Source organism: Dermatophagoides farinae, chromosome 6 (genome assembly GCF_024713945.1).
Source record: "Dermatophagoides farinae isolate YC_2012a chromosome 6, ASM2471394v1, whole genome shotgun sequence".
NCBI classification, from domain to species: Eukaryota; Metazoa; Arthropoda; class Arachnida; order Sarcoptiformes; family Pyroglyphidae; genus Dermatophagoides; species Dermatophagoides farinae.
Window position 1 is genome coordinate 1,371,537 of NC_134682.1, and position 18,322 is coordinate 1,389,858.

An 18,322-nucleotide genomic window follows, 5' to 3' on the forward strand; every position below is an offset into this window, starting at 1 on the left:
GATTAAAAACCGCCTACACATTGAAATAGAATTTCATCATCATTATGTATCTGTCTATGTATGATCAATACTATCAAAGAATGATGATAATGATAATGTTTCGAACAAAATTTTCGTATACGTAGTTTAATAATAATAATAATATTCTATTTTAGAGATTGATTCTTTGATTTTTTGTTTTGTTTTGGAGCATTCTAGACTCTATGTTGACAATCAATTCTTGTTGATTGAAACAATTGACAAATAAATCGATCGTTGCGTTAGTAAAGGTTGCCATTGACAAGAGTTGGGTGAATATTGCTGTTATCGATTGTTGATGACGATCATTCATTGTCTTGGATCTAGACAATTTTTATTTTTGTTATGATTTTTCCCTTATGGAAATATGGAGAATGGTAATGAGCGAAAGAATAACGTAGAAAGATATGGATTGAATCTCAAAGTGATTATGACGTTTTTTTCTGGTTGTAAACAAAACAAAACAAAACAAAAAAAATAAATTGCTTAGAAACACGCAATGCGATTTATGAACAAGGATATTCAACCAAGAATCGAACGCGTGTGCTTGTGTAATTGTGCGTGTTATCATTCATTTTTCATTTCTTTATGCAAAAAAAAAAAATTCCATTTGCACAAGTCAAAATATTTATTATCAATATTAGAAAAAAAAGTGAAAAAAAAATTGCAACAAAATATCAATCAATCAATCAATCAGTAAAACAATTTATCAGAAAATAATCGTAAAAATGTATTGCCATTGATTATTGAACTAGCCATAATAATAATCGGTATTGATATTTGTTTTGATAAAAAACGTAATGCCGATATTTCAGCATACGTTATACCGCCGGCAAATAATATCATTTGTATTCGTTTCGCTTTCGATTGCCAATCACGACCAACATGTTGATTTGGTAATAAATTTGGTTGCAATTTACAATGATTTTGTTTACACCATTCTTCTATTTGTGAAAGATTTTTTGTATCGAAAAAATTTTGCATCAATTTACAAATATATGGACAATATGAACCACCATATACATAGCCACAATCGGTTGGAACACGTGGATTATAATGTTCAGTTTCAAGTAATGGTATTAGATTGGATTTTTTTACAATATGACGAAATTTTTTAATCGTTTCCGATGTTGATGAACTGACCAATGGTAATGTTGTGGCAGCCAATTTTTGTGCCGTACTGGATGCAATCAGATTGAATTGATTCGTACTTTCATAAAGGATTCCAATCTTTTTCAAATAATAAAATGTAGTTATATGATGATGGCCATAACTTTGTGTGTATAATCGAATTAGATTATTCAATTCTTTATTCGAAATACCGGAATAACAAATCGAATACAAACATATTAGCCGAAGCATTTGTGTTTCCGGCAATAGTTTAATAATACCATCTTCAATAAAATTCATTGCCGTTCTTGATTCAATTCCTTCAATCATGTTCTGTTCGATACGTAATTGATCCGAAAATTTTGTCAATTTCTTTTTCTCCATAATGGATTCACAAATTGTTAAATCTATTTGCAAAACAAAAAAAAAAAAATAAAAAATCATTATCAACATGGACTCAGAATCTTTCAGGAAACTTACGAGAAAATAGTAGTTTATGTTCGGATTGTAGATTACTAATTTCTTTAGTAAGAAAATTTTTCATTTCACTTAAATTCATTGTCTGTCGTTCATAGGATTTTTGTCGTAATTTTTGTCCTTTTTCTTTCAATGTAGAACAAACAGATGAAAAAAATTTATCCTGTACATCGGCAAATATTTGATCATTTTTCAATAGATTATGTTTGATTGAATTAACATCCTGTTTTTGATTACAACAATCATCAGGATTGAATGGAATTTTCCCACAATTAATCGAAAATGTTTCATCAATGATTCCGGAATAATTTAATTGTGATAATAGTAATGCGACATAATCTTCTTCACGATCAAAAACAAATAAATCTATAAGACAATCTCTAGATGAATCATCAATTACGCCGGAAAAAGCATTCAATTTTTGTAGATTATTACAAATGAATTCAGAAGCACGACCTTTAGTTATGACCAAATTCATATGGCCAAATAATCTTTGAAAATGATGCATAGCTTGAACAACGTTGTTCAAAAATTGATGATCACCCAACTAAAAAAAAAAAAAAACAAAATGTTATACAGAATAAGATTAAAAAAAATTTATGGCCAAAAAAAATTAATAAATACCAAAAGATAATCATGATAAAGATCTTTTTGTTCCAATGAAAATAAATCATTATCGAATGGTATGAATCCAAGTGGATATTCCCAAATATTGAAACAACTATAAAGACCTTCTTTTTCCAGATATTTTTCACAATCAAAAGTTTTTTTCGGTACAAAAATTATCCAATATTGTATATCTTGAATATCTTTACTATGGAAAACGTTGAGCCAATTACAAACTTGTTTTACATCATTAATATTCGATTGTATGATGAAACATAATCTGAAACAGAAATCAATAAATCATCAATTAATGAATTGAAAAAATTTGGTTGCCTAAATACTTTTTATTTGTTGCCGTTGGTATATTATTAATTTTGTATATTTTTTCAACACCAACTTCCTAAATCAATGATGATGAAAAAAAAAACAATCAGATTAATTGTTTGTCGAATTCACAGTGTCCAATGATCAAAGATCAAAGTTCTATGACTAAAACTGACCTTCATCGATGTATAGCTACAAATCAGATCAATGATGGATACAATGAGACCGCCCAATACAATGTCTTTGGAGCCATCAATCTAAATCGAAATAAAAATTTAAAAAAAATGAATATAATAATTATGATTTATGATTATTGATACATGAAATGATGTTGACATTTGGTCGGCACCTTTTTGAGCAACGATAACAACATGTTTAATGAAAAATTTTTGATTGTACTAGAAATGGAATGACTATTGCTATCACGATCCATGTTCAAATGACAAGTGCAACGATGATTGAAGTGTTGACAATTTTATTTTTCGTTGATAAAATGAAGAAAAATGAATTCGATTGTCACAAATTTGAGATCAATTTAGCCGAAAGTTTTTGTGAGAACGTAAACGAAAAACTGATCGTCCGGGTTAAAATAGGCTTTGTTGAGTTTTTTTAGACAACAACTTGTTGAATTCATCGAATTTAGAAGTTTTTTTTTAATTACCATCAAATGTCACTTGTTATTGCAGTGAGGATTGAAAATATTTCACAAGTCGTCATCAAAAGAAGTGGATTGACAGCAATAATTAATCAAAAATGGTGAGTTTTTTTTTTATTAAATTTCATTTTTAGATCCGATATAATGATTGTTTTGATTTGAATGAATAGCAAAAATCTCGAAGCCAAGAAGAATTGACATTTAGTCAATCGTCTAATACTTTTCAATTTCCTCCTTCTTCGGATTATCTACAGCTACCGAGATCACCAAAATCACCAAAATCACCGAAATCACCAAGATCCCCGAGATCCCCGACAGCAATTAGTCCACCGCAAAGTCCTAAACCTAATCCAAGTTATCATCAGCCTGAAATATTACAACTGAATGAAGATTCACATACATGGAAAATAAAAGCAACAAAACAACAACAAAACATACAGAAAAGTAATAAGAGTCTACAATTTTGTTTTGGAAAATTGCAATCATATCTAAAAACTGAAAATGCATTCGAATTTCGTTTCAAAATTATTGTGGCATTTTTGTTCTTGTTAATCTGTTGTATTGTAATGATGACAAGATATTTTCATTATAATCTTCAGATTAGTCAAGCATTACATGATCAAATATTGATGTTTAAATCACAGAAAAAGATAACATTTTTAAATGATCGTGGTGATAACCTTGTTGATCTTCATTTCGGTCTTCATATACCAAACGATATTAATCCATTTAATTGTCGTTCGATTAGTGAAGATGATAAAATATGTTTTGATTGGAAATATCGAGCACATTTATCGGTGAAAGTTTCAAGAAAAAAATTTACCAATAGTTTTGGACATAATGAAACTATTACCTGTTATAATCATTATTGGCGTACATATCAAAAATATTCTGCACTCAAAGATTGTTTTGATATGAATAATGGATATTGGTTTGGTATGGGTGATATTTATAATATTCAAATTCCATTGAATAAAATGTCGGTAGAAGAACAACCATTTATAACTAGTCATAATCATTCGGCAATATTATCCGGTTCAATCATAGATCGAACATGGTATTCAAGCCATGGTGTAATGATTAACGTACCATTAGATGTACCATTATTTGTTTCGATCAATTCATCTGAAGATCCAAATCGTTTATGTTTGATATCGAAAAAAAATTTTCCATATTACATGAACAATCAAAATAGCTATTTTGCTCATCTTCATTATTCAATTTGTTTGGCACAAAGTATAACAACATTGCAGAATTATTTATTCGAACGTAATGCTCATCAACAGCAAACAGTGACAGTAAACGAAAAATTTAAACAACAGCCGCTCATTAAAATCAACCAAGAACAAGATGTAGAAAATTTTTTTATCGATCATATAATTTGGTCAACAAATGACAATGTATTGCCTAATTTTACACAACAAAATGTACAATCATATGTTGATCAGATTACCAATTATGGTTTTGGCGGTATCATTCTGTTGGATTCACGATGGGAAAATTCCATTGGTGAATTACGGATGAATGAAAATGTTTTTAACACACCAAAAGCATTGATCAATATTCTGCATAACAAAGGATTCAAAATCATGTTGACTATATCACCAAATGTTGATCTGCAATCAGAATTGGTGGAAAATGCTAACAAATATATAATGTTGGATCAATATCTTCAGACACCATTGATGACAAGATGTACAAATAATCTAAAGAAATTATGTGCTTTGGTCAATTTTACCGATGTCGATAATCGTGAATTATTTCGTAACAAATTGAATCAACAATTGCTTAATCATTCAACTGGTCTATCGGTTGATGGCCTTTATTTTCAAAGCATTCGATCATCATTATTGCCACGTTATATTAATTATGATCACAATATTAATCCAGATCAATTTGTTGAATATTTGAACCGAGTGATTAAATCATTACATACATCGGTAGGAATTTCGACATCTGTAGTTTCGAAAAATTTCACTGGTTATGCTCAACTTTATCCACGTGATTCATCATGGAAAGGTTTACAAAGCATTATTCCATCAGTGTTATCATTAGGATTGATTGGTTATCCATTGGTCAATACCGGTGTTGTTGGTGGGAAAGATCTTTTTACCAAGATTAAAAATGATACTGGCTATATAAACAAAGAACTATATCTTCGTTGGTTACAATTGGTCATATTCACACCGGTAGTAGAATTTGCGGAACCACCTGGTGGAAATGATTTAGATGTGATTAAAATAGCAAAACGTTTGCATAAATTACGAAGTGAACATTTTATGCCAAAAATGAAATCTGCATTGATCGAACATCAACATAAAGGTTCACCGATCGTAAGACCAATGTGGTGGAATGAAAAAAGTGATAATGAATCATTAATGATTAATGATCAATTTATGGTCGGCAATGATATTGTTGTTGCACCTATCATTGAAGAAGGTAAAACTGAACGTGACATTTATCTACCACGTGGTTGGTGGAAAGATGAAATACTTGCACAAGTGATACGCGGTGGAAAATGGATGCGTAAATATCAGGTACCATTGGATAAGGTGGCATTTTTTATTCGTACTGAACCAAGTTTAACATTACCGATACAGAAAAATGAAATAACCAAAACAAAAACCAAAATATAAATAGACCAAAATCATTCAAAAGACCAAATTATCTCCACAAATTTTTTATTTTATTTTATTTTTTTTTTATTTTATTATTATTATTATTTAGAGCTTTTATTTAGTTTTCTATCTAATACATTGACAAACAGAATCATTAAAAAAAAAATCATTGAAAATTTTTTCATTCAAAATGTTTTTGATTCAAAATTTGTTTCGAAATCATATCGGATAAATCGGCAAGAAATTTTTCCATCGATACATATCGTTGTTTGCCATCATCGTGATCATCATCAATGAATTTTGCTTGCATATAATAATCATAATTCATAGCGAATGTTAAGAATGGTAATTTTCGTAATGAACGTCCAGATAAATTTGATGAACAAATCAAAGAAATTTCTTTCAATTTATTATTATGATCAAAATTTAAAGTAGAATTTTGTACAACGTTCATACGATGCCATGGTAGAAATTCTGTATGTGGATTAAATCGTATTACTTGTGTGACAATCAATTCATGTATACTGGAACGTAATATTTCATATACCATTTTTGATGATGGTAGATCAATATATTGTATAATATCAGCTCTATCGACGAAAGCATTATCCATTGATTTTGAAACATTCGATGTGGCCAAAATGATTATATTTGGATATTGTTTGATTGTATCTAATTGTGTAAGTATAGCGTTTACAACACGAATAGCATCGGTTGGATCGGCACTATTGATTCGTTGACGATCATATGCCAAACTTTCAACTTCATCAATAAGAACGAAAATCATATTGGCTGGATCTTCGGCAAATTCACGAATACTATCGAATAATTTTAAAACTAATTTTCCACTCTCAGAAAACCATTTAGAAAACAATGAATGAGAATTGATTTCAATCAATTGAAAATTATCATAACGTTCGGCCATCATAATCGATACTTTCTGACACAATGCTTTACATAATGTTGTTTTACCTGTTCCAGGTGGTCCATGTAACAGTAATACTTTGTTTATATTGATAAACGATTGATTGATTCGTGATTTACGTGATAATCGTATTGCAGCATGAATATAATTTAGTAATTTGATTTTTAAATTCGATTCGAACATCAAACTATCCCAAAGATCGACAAAATTTTTTGAAGGTAAAAATGTATGAAATGTACATGGTAGATTCTCTTCCAAACAATTTTGCATAGTATCATCATGAAGTTTATTTAAATAGAAGCCGATATAATTTATGAGATCTTTATCATGGTTTTTAATCATATCTTCAATGCATTTACCACCACCACCATCATCATCATCATCATTATTGATATTGGCAATAAAATCGACGGTTATATTCATTTGTATTGAATCATCCAATGCACATGATAATTTATAATGGCCATTTTCAATGGTTTTTTTCAACCATTCAATTACGTTCGAATTATTTTCATTTAAATATTTTTCAATTTTTTTTCTTAAATTCTTACATTTCGGATTTTCGGAACAAGTGGAATCGAGTAAAATTTCCAAATGGAACGGTTTGGTTGAAGTCATTTTTTTTTAAATTTTTACATTCAACGGTTTTTATCAAACGCGTTTGCATGTGTTCGAAGCATGTGCAGATGGAAAAATTTTTCTGTGATCAACACGCATGTTCACATTTTTTTTTGTTTCTATTATCGTGTCGTTCAAAAATATCAGGAATAATGGTCAAGAACAAAAAATCATAAATTTAATATGGCCAGGAATAATGAACGATATTCAAAGTAAAAAATTTTTTCGATGAACTGAAATTTGAAATGAAAATCAGAATGTAAATAAATTCAGGTTAATATTTCTCATTCTTAATTTATAAATTTATAATAAAGATACAAATTGTTGTTGTAACAACCATTTTGTAAAAAAAAGATAAATCGGTAAATTATTTACAATCCAATTCCATTAGAATTATTATTTGAAACAAAAAGAAGAAAAATACTGATATTTTTTCACTTGAATGTCAAATTGATCGTTGCTATATTTAAAACAAAAAATGATTGTGGGTTAAAATAGCCAAAATGAAAATAGCCAAGACTGAAAATAGCCAAATATGATTCTCCAGATTATACAGAATATACAATGGGACTAGTAGACAAATAAAAAAATGATAATCATGATTAAATATTTCCAATGAATACCCAAATCTGATCCATCCATTTGGCATAATATTTTTGATAGGTTTCGGCGATTCCTTTAATACACTTGAATGATACTACAAGTTTTTTCATTAGTATATAGGTTATTTATCTTCTGTCGCTTTTGATCATCATCATCATTACTATTATTATCATCAGTGGCCATAATATTTTCTTCACTTTTACTTTGATTAAATTTTCTTATTTCTTCAAGATCATGATAAAGATTCGCTTCAATATCATGATCTTCATTATCATTATCACCATCATTTTCATTATCATTATATTCGATGGAAGCGCCAAGAATCATTTATCATCATCACCATCATTTTCATTCATTATATTCGATGGAAGCGCCAAGATTCATTTCATCATCATCACCATCATTTTCATCATCATTATATTCGATGGAAGCGCCAAGAATCATTTCATCAATTATTTCGAAATGCCAATATTGATCACTTTTGTTTTTGTTGACAATGTTTTCGATTAAGGTTCCTGTGTAACATCAACTAAATCATCAACAAAATATGTTCGTTGATCATCTTGCTCATTTTTGTTGTTGTTGCTATTTTTTTGTTGCTATTTTGTATTTAGCCATTTTCAGTATTTTGCCATTTTCTGCTTTGGCTAGTTGAATCGGTTAGAAAACCATGTTTAATAACAGGTATTCGTATCACTTTTAGCTACATAAAAATCTTGATCCGACATCATATGATTCAAAAAACGTAATTGTGAAATTGAACAATTGAAACGTAAAGCGTAAACATAACTTGCGATCAACCACAATCTTTCTTCTTTGTTAGCCGAATATCTTGAACATAGATACGTACGGTGACCCTTGTTCTCACAAATTCTGCATTTGTTCAATTACATCATAACGATTTGGATCCACATATGATGGTGAATTTGAACCATTCCTCGATGATTGTCGTGATCGTGATTCTTTAGTCGAACGATTTTTAAATTCAAATGATTCATAATTGGTGGTGGTAGTATTTGTCGTTTCATCAACTTCATCGATACTCATCAATCATCGATCATCATCTGGATCATTAATAAGTTTATGATACATTGGATGATATTGTTGTCGTTATGGACATTAGAATTATTATTTGCACATTTTTTTATCAATATCCTAGGTTTTTTTTTAAAATAAAATCAATCAATCAATGATGATGATTCTCCAGATTATACAGAATATACAATGGGACTAGTAGACAAATAAAAATGATAATCATGATTAAATATTTCCAATGAATACCCAAATCTGATCCATCACAATGGGCAGATGTTTTTGTTGATTTAACCGATACGATGGTTATATGATCATCATCATCATTACTATTATTATCATCAGTGGCCATAATATTTTCTTCACTTTTACTTTGATTAAATTTTCTTATTTCTTCAAGATCTTGACATAGATTATTTAAAAATTTTTTATAATTTTCATTATTATCATCATCATTTGTCAAATATTTCGAAATGCCAATATTGATCACTTTTGTTTTTGTTGACAATGTTTTCGATGGTTCCTGTGTAACATCAACTAAATCATCAACAAAATATGTTCGTTGATCATCTTGTTGTTGTTGTTGTTGTTGTTGATCACCATTAGTTGAATCGGTTAGAAAACCATGTTTAATAACAGGTATTCGTATCACTTTTAATACATAAAAATCTTGATCCGACATCATATGATTCAAAAAACGTAATTGTGAAATTGAACAATTGAAACGTAAAGCAATACCTTGTAATGTATCATTCGGTTGTATGTTATGTTCAATTACATCATAACGATTTGGATCCACATATGATGGTGAATTTGAACCATTCCTCGATGATTGTCGTGATCGTGATTCTTTAGTCGAACGATTTTTAAATTCAAATGATTCATAATTGGTGGTGGTGGTGGTGGTATTTGTCGTCGAATCATGATCATCATCTTCATTAATAAGTTTATGATACATTGGATGATATTGTTGTCGTTATGGACATTAAATTAAATTTTTTTTTTTTAAGTAAAAACAAAAAAAAATTCAGTGAATAATGAAAATAATATTGCATCTTATGTGGAAACAATGAAAAAAAAATATGTAAAATTAGCAGCAGCAGCACCACCACTGTATGATTATTTGATTATCCAAAATTATACATTGAATCACGTATGGTGCATGGATCAAAAAAAAAACCAGAAATGAATTGATTTTTTTTTTGCAAAATAAAAAACCAAAACAAACAAAAAAAGTTTACTTATCATATGCGTGTGCACAACAAGTTATTGAATTTCAATTGCGATGTGGCAAAGTTTTTTGTTTTGTTTCATGCATGCAAAGAAAATTTTTTTTTTTCGAGAAACTTTTCCAACTTTAAATTAAAAAAATTTTTCCGTCATTTTTTCCCAGTTTTTAATTTAATAAAATATATAGTAAAATGAATAGAATTGAATGGCAATGGAATTTTTTTTTCCAATGTGAAATAATTGATAATTTCAAATGATTAAAAATAATAATGGTAATTATGGAATTTGTTATTTTTTTTTGAGTTTCAAAGACAACAAAAAAAACCAACTCTATGTGACTGCAACAAGTTCTACTTCAAAATTCAATGTTGAATCGGCCGGTATTGGTCCCATTCGTCGTTTTCCATATCCCATATTTGATGGTATCATTATTGAACGTTTTCCACCCACTTTCATACCTTCAACACCAATCTCTAAACCTTTGACCACTTCACCATGACCTAAACGAAATGAAAATGGTTTGCCACCACCAGAACGATCAAATTCTTTATTATTATTATCGGGTAATTTGCCAACATATTTTACATGTACCTAAATTGAAAAAAGAGAATATTATTCCTAGCCCACACACACACAAATCACATACATATTTTCCTTTTTTGACCACAGGACCATGTCCTTCATGCATATCGGTTATTTTCACTCCTCCTGATAATTGTTTCCAATCGGTCTATATATATAGAAAAATTAATCAGGTAACAAGAGAGAACAAAAAAAAATTAAAATTAAATCAAAGGCAAAGAAATGGATAATTTATTATTGTAAGTTTTTGGATAATTTTTGTTGTTCAGTAAACATTGAAGAAAAAAAATGAAAATTAATGGTTAAAGATCATTATGTGTTGATTGATTTTGGATAAAAAAAAACAGAATACTATCCGAATTTAAAAGAAATGCATCAAACACAAAAGTAGTCAGACAAAAAAAAAATTTTTTTGTTCTAATTCATAGAGACACGGCCTTTTTTCTTCTGATTAAAGTTGTTGAATTTGTTGCTTGCCTTTTGATTACCCGGTGTCCATGGTCCTTTCTGTTGTTTCTGGAATTTGTTACCACTGCCACCACCACCACTTTGTTTTTGATTGGAAAATTTTTGTTGTTGTCCACCTTGTTTCTGATTGTTAGGTGTACCACCAAATTTCGGTTTCTGTTGTTGTTGTTGTTGATTCGGTTTTTGTTGCTGCTGTTGATTTTGTTTCTGTTGATTCGGTCCTTTAGCATTTGTTTGCGACATTTTCATTTGTCCATTAGCTTTGGCAGATTCAGCTTTATTTCCGATAGATTTTGCTACAAAAAAAAATTTAGAATTAGAAAAAAATTTATAAACATGAAGAATGGATCTAACCTGGTAATTTAGCAACAATTTCTTCATCATCTTCTTCGTCATCCTCTTCATCATCTTCTTCGTCGTCATCATCATCATCTTCATCCATATCTGCATCAAGTTTACTCAAAACATCACCAAATTCATCATCTTCTTCATCGTCTTCTTCGTCATCATCATCATCAGCTTGATCAACACCATTAGAATTGGTCTTGATCTTTTTCAATGCTACATCACTATCAAGCAATTTTCGTTTACCCATGTCGATCTTGAGATCTTCCTCTTCATCTTCTTCTTCATCATCGAATTCATCATCATCGTCATCAAAATCCATGATATAACCAGTCAAATGGACTGTTCCTTCACCATTTAAAAAGAATGTCACTTCTTCACCTTCAGTGAAAATCAAATCTAATTCAGTTTGAAGTGTCATTTTGGAATCCAAAGTACAAAGCAAATATTTTGTTTTATTCTGTTCCATCATAACTTGAACACGTTGTTCGGTTTCTGGTTTTTTCAAATCAATCTCTAATGAAGCTTTCGAGATATGATAACTCATTTCAACCGTTTGTGAATAACGGCGTCCAGGAAGAATTGTTACACCTTTAATGGTAGAAAAAAAATGAATAAAAAATCATTATCATTATTAAAATTAATTTTCATCATCAACATGATTATCATCATCAGGATAACTAACCCCAAAACATTTTTAATGTCGTATGTTTAAATTAATAAAACAAAAGAAGAAAGATGATGAATTAAAGAAAAGATGAATATGATGAAATGAAAAACGTTAAGATTGAAAATTGGTTATGATCAAAAAAAACAGGCATGGAAGCAATGCCGATCAGTAATATAAGAGACAAGTTAAAATGACAACGTGCGTCGAGTTTCGAGCACTTTATAGCTGCTGCAGAGCAATGGCGGCGCTACATTACAAGCGATATAGTATACTCATGGAAAAGACTGATTCTCGAACATGCCATCTAGTGGCCAACAGAAAACTTTAACAACAACATTTTCGATTTCGAAAACGCGCGTATGACGCTTGAATGTTGGCAAATAAACTTGATGATGAAAAAAAAAACAAATTCTGCATATTGACACAATCGGCAATGGCCAAGGTTAGGGTTTTTTTAAAGAACTAATTTTATTTCAATTTCTCCAACAGGTTCGGCAATGGCCAAATCATACAAATCAATCAGGAAATATGGAAATAACAAATATAAAATAATGTGTAAAAAAATATAACATAAAAATAGGGAGAAGTTGCACAGATTTTCTACAAAATTATCGTTGGCTGGGCAGTGTATATTGAATAAAACTTTATTTTTGTTTCATCCGTTTTTTTTGTGTCTTCTGCTTGTGCATATAAAAACGCATCTCGACTAAGTTACCTGTACAGTGAATAATTCGAGATAGAGTTCACGAAATTTTGATTGGCCATACAAATGGGAAACAATTTCGATAATTTTGATTTTGGTGAATATTTATACCGTTTTGGTTTAAATAATCCTAATTGTTCGTTTTGCTCTTCATTGACACGTAGTTGTCGTTACATTTATTGCTCGAGTGTCCTGATTTTCATTTCAATTTTGCAATGAATTTTTTTCGATTCAAATTCCAATATATGTCAGGGAATTATTATGATTTTATGAAAATACAACAAAGCTGAAGAAGCTGATTGAGTTCATCTCTTGAATTCGATGCTCACCACGAATCCAATGTCGTTGGAGAAGAAATTTTTGCTACTGATGAACGCGTTGACGGATACATCATTATAAAGGCCATTTTTAATTTTTTCACGAGCGCATTCCATCATATATAAATCATGTGATGGTATCCAAAATCATTCATGAATCTTCTTATAGCATTCCAATTTGTTATGAATTAATTGGAATGATGATCACTTTATTTAGTCACTGATGCAATACTTGTGTGTTCATATATGCCTTGCTCGGATTCGGAATTGAAACAAACTGGTCGACGTTTTGGTTTGGATTTATAAACTCATTGGTCAAATTTTATTTACATGTGAATTTTCAATGGAAGCATCAATTACAGCCAATAATGGGATCCATTTTCTTTCGGTGTTTAACAAATTAATCAAAAAAAAAATTCTGCTGAATTAATAATTCTAGCAGCTATTTTAAAATCAAAATTTGTTGATTCATTTGATTCACCATTGAATTGATTTTGATGATCTTGATCGGATTGAATATTGTATTTGTCGCTTGACAATTAAGGTCGAACTCTTGGATTTTGGGTTTTGAAATCATCATCATTAATTTTATTAAACTCGATGATAATGATGTTGTCGTGTCCGAATGAGAATGTGTTATGTGCGGACTCGGAATTTACGGTTGCAAAACATGCTCGTTTCTCTCACTGGCATTCTCGGTCGAAATAGAAAGTGGTTATAATAGGCAGCTAGTTGACTGCTATCTATCGATTTTATTTTTATTTTAGTTTTTCTATGAATGGAAAATTTTATAGAGAATTATTATTATTCTGATCAGTACCCGAAATGGAACTATTTCGTTTAGCTTTGGCCAATGAATTTTGATGTATAAGATGTACGACACTTCTAGAAAAGGCAACAATCGAGAATCCAAACCAAAGACTTATGGTGGATGCATAGAAACAGATGAATTCCACAAATTCCATACGTGGTTGATGTTTATAATGTGTATTTGCAGTGGTTGAAAAATAAACATCAAATTCATAAAGATTTTGTAATGGTTTTCTTTCAATATCATCCATCATTGATATTGTATAAAATTCACTATGACATTCTTGTCGTTTACTACATGTTGTCAGACATTTTTTGGACATAATTTTATCTAAATTTTTATCTTCTTTATAGTTGGATGGTGCAAAATACAAATGTAAATTATAGCTGTTGTCCGTTGGAACATCACCATGTTGGCCACCATAATTATGAATAAAAAAATCTGACTATTTAAAATTTGTAAACAAAAAAAAAAGAAAAAATTCATTCAATTAGAGTAATCATTTGAAGAAATTAATTAAAAAAAAAAAACACAAACACTTACCTTGCAATGATTCATACAATGCATTAATGATTTATAGCCAATTTCTTCATAATGACGACAATTTGATTTGAATGGTGGTTCCAATAAATCACTTATTGTTTTTACATAATTAAACAATTGAAACGATGATTTTGTATTGTTCACCCGGTAACCATTGGTTTGGCCACCAATAAAACCAAGAAACGGTATCATACGTGAATGCATAAAAATCATTGGTGAATCAATGTATTTGTTGAATAAACCAATTTCATATAATGGAAATCCATTATCACGTATTGTTATATCATGATCAATATGAAACAAATCATCTGATTCATTTTTCAATTGTAATCCAATGGAAAAACATTTACGTGCATCATTTATGGATTCATGAATTGATGAGATTAATGTACAATTAATATAGTCATCTTTTTGCTGATCTTCAAATGCAATTGGTTTAATAACTCTACATTCATTGAATACTGTTTCACTGGAATGTGTAGCATTATTCAATATTTCATAAAGTGTTAGATTTTTAAATAATTTTTCATATGCTCCATATTTATCTTCTTTTTCTTCATATTCAGCAAATTGTTTCAATTGTTTGGAATAATGTTCTTCAAGATATTCTTCATTAGCCACTTTGAATAGATCCATACAGATTGTAACACCAGGAATTTCAACAGCAGTTTCACGTTCAAACATAACGTTGACATTTGTATCATAAGCAAAATATATTCGACTAACATCAATCAATTGCCAAACACAACCTAATACAGCCAAAAGTGATCCAATTGCATATAGAATATCAATCGAATTTATACGTTTACTATTGATGAATTGTTGAAAACCACAACAAGAAAAAATGTATGGAAAAAATTTAAATTTTTTCGATTGATCAGGATTATTATTATTATCATCAATTGTTATAGACACCATTGATCCTGGTGATTGTTGATTATTTGTCAATGTTAATGATGATGCTGTTGTAGATTCTTGTGGTTTAAGAGCCATATTGTTTCATCATGGAATCATAATAATGTAGTAAATCATTTGAAGAATTTGATCATATTGAATTTTGGTTACACAGCACACATTCATACGCACATATGCAATCAGCCAATGATGTAGGAATTGAATTAAATTGAATTGAATTGAATCAACAAAAATGATGCTAGCCACAACAACGATAATATGTGGTAGTAACACAACTTTGTAATCTTTTTTTAATCATTTTTTTAAAATTATCTTTTTAAAAACAACAAAATTTGTCTTCTTTTTTCATATTGGACATTCGATGATGATGATGATGATGTTGGTGATATTGATCAAATTTAATGGATATTCGAGAATTTTCTATCACTAAAATATTTTTGATTGATTGGTTGATGATCATTTCGATTTCGATGGATTGTCGTTGGTGGCAAGTTATTGTCTAAGATTTGAATTTTGTTTTTTTTTCAACGTCGAAAAATATTTATTTCAGGTGCAACTACAAAAAATTATTTTGAAAAATGTCATTATCATAATGATGTGTATGATTATTTTCAAGGTTTGTTTTCAATCAATAGTACGAGCGACAGAGAGAGAGAGACGAGTGTTGATTGCATTAATTTTCATTTTTTTTCCAATTGATTATAATTAAATGTTGTGGTTCATTAATTCAATGAGATGTGTATGGTGTGTGCATGTGTAAGTTTGCTTGTTTATATGATAATTACATTCATCATTATCATCAAACAGTTGATTATGGAATAAATAATTTTGATTTTCATCAATTTGTTTCTTCAGTTTTATATTCGTTTGATTTTTCTTTCTTTAATCGAATTAGACAATTATGATGTATCAGATGCATGATGGAACGTGCAAAAGCAATAATTGAGAATCCAAACCAAAGGCTTATTGTAGATGCATAAAAACAGATGAATTCAATCCATTCCATACGTGGTTTGTGTGTATAATATTTATTCAAATCAATCGGTATCATTACTTTCAATTGAAATCGATCTTTTAATTGTATATTTTCATTATTTCGTTCAATTTCTTCCATAATTGTTATCTTGAACAGTTCATAATCACAATCTTGACGTTTACTACAGAATTGTGAACATTTATTCGATACAATTTTATCCAATGTTTTATTCTTTCTATATTCTGCTGGTGCAAAATGAATATCCAGATTATCACCATTATTGGCTGGAATATTAGCATGCCATCCATTAAAATGATCGATAAAATACTGGGCCTATACACATTCAATTGATGATGAAAAAAAATGATTAATTAATTTCGAAATGAAAATATTGAACATGATTACCTTACAATGATTCATACAATGCATCAATGATTTGTATCCAATCTCTTCGTAATGGCGACAATTCGTTCGATATGGTGGTTCAAGTAGTTGATTTTTTGTTTTGGCAAAATTAAATGATATGCTTTCAAATTTTGAATTATTTGCACGAAAAAAATTAATATGACCACCGATTGGTGCAAGATATGGTGTTTTTCGTGATTCAACATAAATTTTTGGATTATCAATATATTCATTTAAAAGATGAATAATCATCAATGGAAATCCATTATCACGTATCGTTGTATCATGATCAATAATAAAACGATCATTCGATTCATCATTCAATTGTAATCCAATTGAGTAGCATTTCTTTTTCAATGATATAAATTCACGTATAGGAACAATATCTGTACAGGAAATATAATCACCGGCTATGGTTCGTTCAAATGCCATTGGTTTAACAATTTTACAATGATGAAATAATTGTTCGGCTGAAATTGTTGCCAAATTTAGTTGTTCATTTAATGTAAGATTTTTTAATAATTTTTCATATGCTAAATATTTAGCCTGTGGATATTCATTCATCATTTGTTTTAATTTTGTTGAATATTTTTCCAATAGATATACTTCATTGGCCATTTTTGATATATTCGAACATATAGTAATGGCTGGAATATCAATTTTGGTTTCACGTTTGAATATAACATTCATATCAGTGTTATAAGCAAAATAAATTCTGCTTACAGCTATTAGATGACATAAACATCCAAATAATGCTAATAATGATCCAAATGTATGAAGAATATCCATCACATTTAGATGGCCTGTTTTGACCAGATGTTGTAGACCGAAACCGGTGAGAATATAATGTATAACATTGAAATCATTTTCATCATCATCATCATCATTATCGTTATTATCTTCAGACAAATCAGAAATGGTCATTGCTGTTATTGGTTGCTGTATTTGTTGACTTGACATTGTCATCAACGATTCTTGGTGAATTTCATTTTCCATAACAAAAAAAAAAGAATGATTAGTTGTGTTGATTACGATGAAGTTTGAATGAATGACTCACTCTCAAACAAAAACATAAACAATTCGAAAAAAAATATCATATGTTTACAATAAATTGATAGGATCAATGTGCAAAAGAAAAAATAAAAGAAAACACCAATTTGATATTCTGAAATTGAATGTTTATTCTAGTATATAGGACCAAACTTGTTTGCCAACACATCACAAATATTGTTTGTATGATGAATAAATGAATGAATGATGATCCATCCTGTTTTATTTTTATTTTTTTTTTTTTGTTCATTGCGATTTGTGTGTATGCATGTAATAATGGAAAATTGATTGATATTGATATCGAGTTATGGATTCAAGGAT

At 29.4% G+C, this 18,322-nt stretch overlaps 7 protein-coding genes across 8 annotated transcripts; 1 reads left to right on the forward strand and 6 right to left on the reverse strand.

Moving 5' to 3' along the window:
* Window positions 1-625: 625 nt before the first annotated feature.
* On the reverse strand, window positions 626-3,108 carry LOC124493444 (vacuolar protein sorting-associated protein 33B). The gene is made up of 6 exons (XM_047056521.2): window positions 2,885-3,108; window positions 2,712-2,792; window positions 2,553-2,611; window positions 2,230-2,491; window positions 1,609-2,152; window positions 626-1,535 (listed from the first exon to the last, which is right to left on the reverse strand). The coding sequence occupies exons 1-6, from the start codon at window positions 2,966-2,968 to the stop codon at window positions 712-714; spliced, it is 1,854 nt and encodes a 617-aa protein (XP_046912477.2). The 5' UTR covers window positions 2,969-3,108; the 3' UTR covers window positions 626-711.
* On the forward strand, window positions 2,951-5,999 carry LOC124493443 (myogenesis-regulating glycosidase). Its single transcript, XM_047056520.2, has 2 exons — window positions 2,951-3,291; window positions 3,361-5,999. The coding sequence occupies exons 1-2, from the start codon at window positions 3,289-3,291 to the stop codon at window positions 5,824-5,826; spliced, it is 2,469 nt and encodes an 822-aa protein (XP_046912476.2). The 5' UTR covers window positions 2,951-3,288; the 3' UTR covers window positions 5,827-5,999.
* On the reverse strand, window positions 5,990-7,386 carry pch2 (pachytene checkpoint 2 protein). The gene has a single exon (XM_047056701.2). It carries the CDS (start codon window positions 7,349-7,351, stop codon window positions 5,990-5,992), a length of 1,362 nt encoding a protein of 453 aa, XP_046912657.2. The 5' UTR covers window positions 7,352-7,386.
* A 1,691-nt stretch (window positions 7,387-9,077) lies between these two features.
* Window positions 9,078-10,213, reverse strand: LOC124493387 (lysM and putative peptidoglycan-binding domain-containing protein 3). Of its 2 annotated transcripts, XM_047056465.2 has the most exons (2): window positions 9,725-10,007; window positions 9,078-9,655 (listed from the first exon to the last, which is right to left on the reverse strand). In XM_047056465.2, the coding sequence occupies exons 1-2, from the start codon at window positions 9,942-9,944 to the stop codon at window positions 9,141-9,143; spliced, it is 735 nt and encodes a 244-aa protein (XP_046912421.2). In that variant the 5' UTR covers window positions 9,945-10,007; the 3' UTR covers window positions 9,078-9,140. The 2 variants fall into 2 exon arrangements, with proteins under 2 accessions (XP_046912421.2, XP_046912419.2); XM_047056463.2 differs by having other exon boundaries at window positions 9,078-10,213.
* A 178-nt stretch (window positions 10,214-10,391) lies between these two features.
* Window positions 10,392-12,473, reverse strand: LOC124494276 (uncharacterized). The gene is made up of 5 exons (XM_047057448.2): window positions 12,297-12,473; window positions 11,621-12,202; window positions 11,276-11,562; window positions 10,863-10,946; window positions 10,392-10,807 (listed from the first exon to the last, which is right to left on the reverse strand). Exons 1-5 carry the CDS (start codon window positions 12,304-12,306, stop codon window positions 10,547-10,549), a joined length of 1,224 nt encoding a protein of 407 aa, XP_046913404.2. The 5' UTR covers window positions 12,307-12,473; the 3' UTR covers window positions 10,392-10,546.
* A 257-nt stretch (window positions 12,474-12,730) lies between these two features.
* On the reverse strand, window positions 12,731-15,782 carry LOC124493606 (uncharacterized). Its single transcript, XM_047056702.2, has 2 exons — window positions 14,656-15,782; window positions 12,731-14,557 (listed from the first exon to the last, which is right to left on the reverse strand). The coding sequence occupies exons 1-2, from the start codon at window positions 15,646-15,648 to the stop codon at window positions 14,090-14,092; spliced, it is 1,461 nt and encodes a 486-aa protein (XP_046912658.2). The 5' UTR covers window positions 15,649-15,782; the 3' UTR covers window positions 12,731-14,089.
* Window positions 15,783-15,831: 49 nt separating this feature from the next.
* On the reverse strand, window positions 15,832-18,195 carry LOC124493476 (uncharacterized). The gene is made up of 2 exons (XM_047056552.2): window positions 16,952-18,195; window positions 15,832-16,879 (listed from the first exon to the last, which is right to left on the reverse strand). The coding sequence occupies exons 1-2, from the start codon at window positions 17,945-17,947 to the stop codon at window positions 16,409-16,411; spliced, it is 1,467 nt and encodes a 488-aa protein (XP_046912508.2). The 5' UTR covers window positions 17,948-18,195; the 3' UTR covers window positions 15,832-16,408.
* Between the last annotated feature and the right edge of the window lie 127 nt (window positions 18,196-18,322).

What these genes read in the sequence shown, in the direction of transcription:
- LOC124493444 (XM_047056521.2), bottom strand. Translation starts at nt 2,968, where the DNA reads ATGGATCGTGATAGCAATAGTCATTCCATTTCTAGTACAATCAAAAAT. An exon ending in CCAACGGCAACAAATAAAAA is followed by an intron (nt 2,492 to 2,552) that starts GTATTTAGGCAA and finishes TTTCTGTTTCAG; the next exon opens with ATTATGTTTCATCATACAAT. An exon ending in TTTATCATGATTATCTTTTG is followed by an intron (nt 2,153 to 2,229) that starts GTATTTATTAAT and finishes TTTTTTTTTTAG; the next exon opens with TTGGGTGATCATCAATTTTT.
- pch2 (XM_047056701.2), bottom strand. Translation starts at nt 7,351, where the DNA reads ATGACTTCAACCAAACCGTTCCATTTGGAAATTTTACTCGATTCCACT.
- LOC124493387 (XM_047056463.2), bottom strand. Translation starts at nt 9,944, where the DNA reads ATGTATCATAAACTTATTAATGAAGATGATGATCATGATTCGACGACA.
- LOC124494276 (XM_047057448.2), bottom strand. An exon ending in AATTGTTGCTAAATTACCAG is followed by an intron (nt 11,563 to 11,620) that starts GTTAGATCCATT and finishes TTTTTTTTGTAG; the next exon opens with CAAAATCTATCGGAAATAAA. An exon ending in TGGTCAAAAAAGGAAAATAT is followed by an intron (nt 10,808 to 10,862) that starts GTATGTGATTTG and finishes TTTTCAATTTAG; the next exon opens with GTACATGTAAAATATGTTGG.
- LOC124493606 (XM_047056702.2), bottom strand. Translation starts at nt 15,648, where the DNA reads ATGGCTCTTAAACCACAAGAATCTACAACAGCATCATCATTAACATTG. An exon ending in ATTGTATGAATCATTGCAAG is followed by an intron (nt 14,558 to 14,655) that starts GTAAGTGTTTGT and finishes AATTTTAAATAG; the next exon opens with TCAGATTTTTTTATTCATAA.
- LOC124493476 (XM_047056552.2), bottom strand. Translation starts at nt 17,947, where the DNA reads ATGGAAAATGAAATTCACCAAGAATCGTTGATGACAATGTCAAGTCAA. An exon ending in ATTGTATGAATCATTGTAAG is followed by an intron (nt 16,880 to 16,951) that starts GTAATCATGTTC and finishes GAATGTGTATAG; the next exon opens with GCCCAGTATTTTATCGATCA.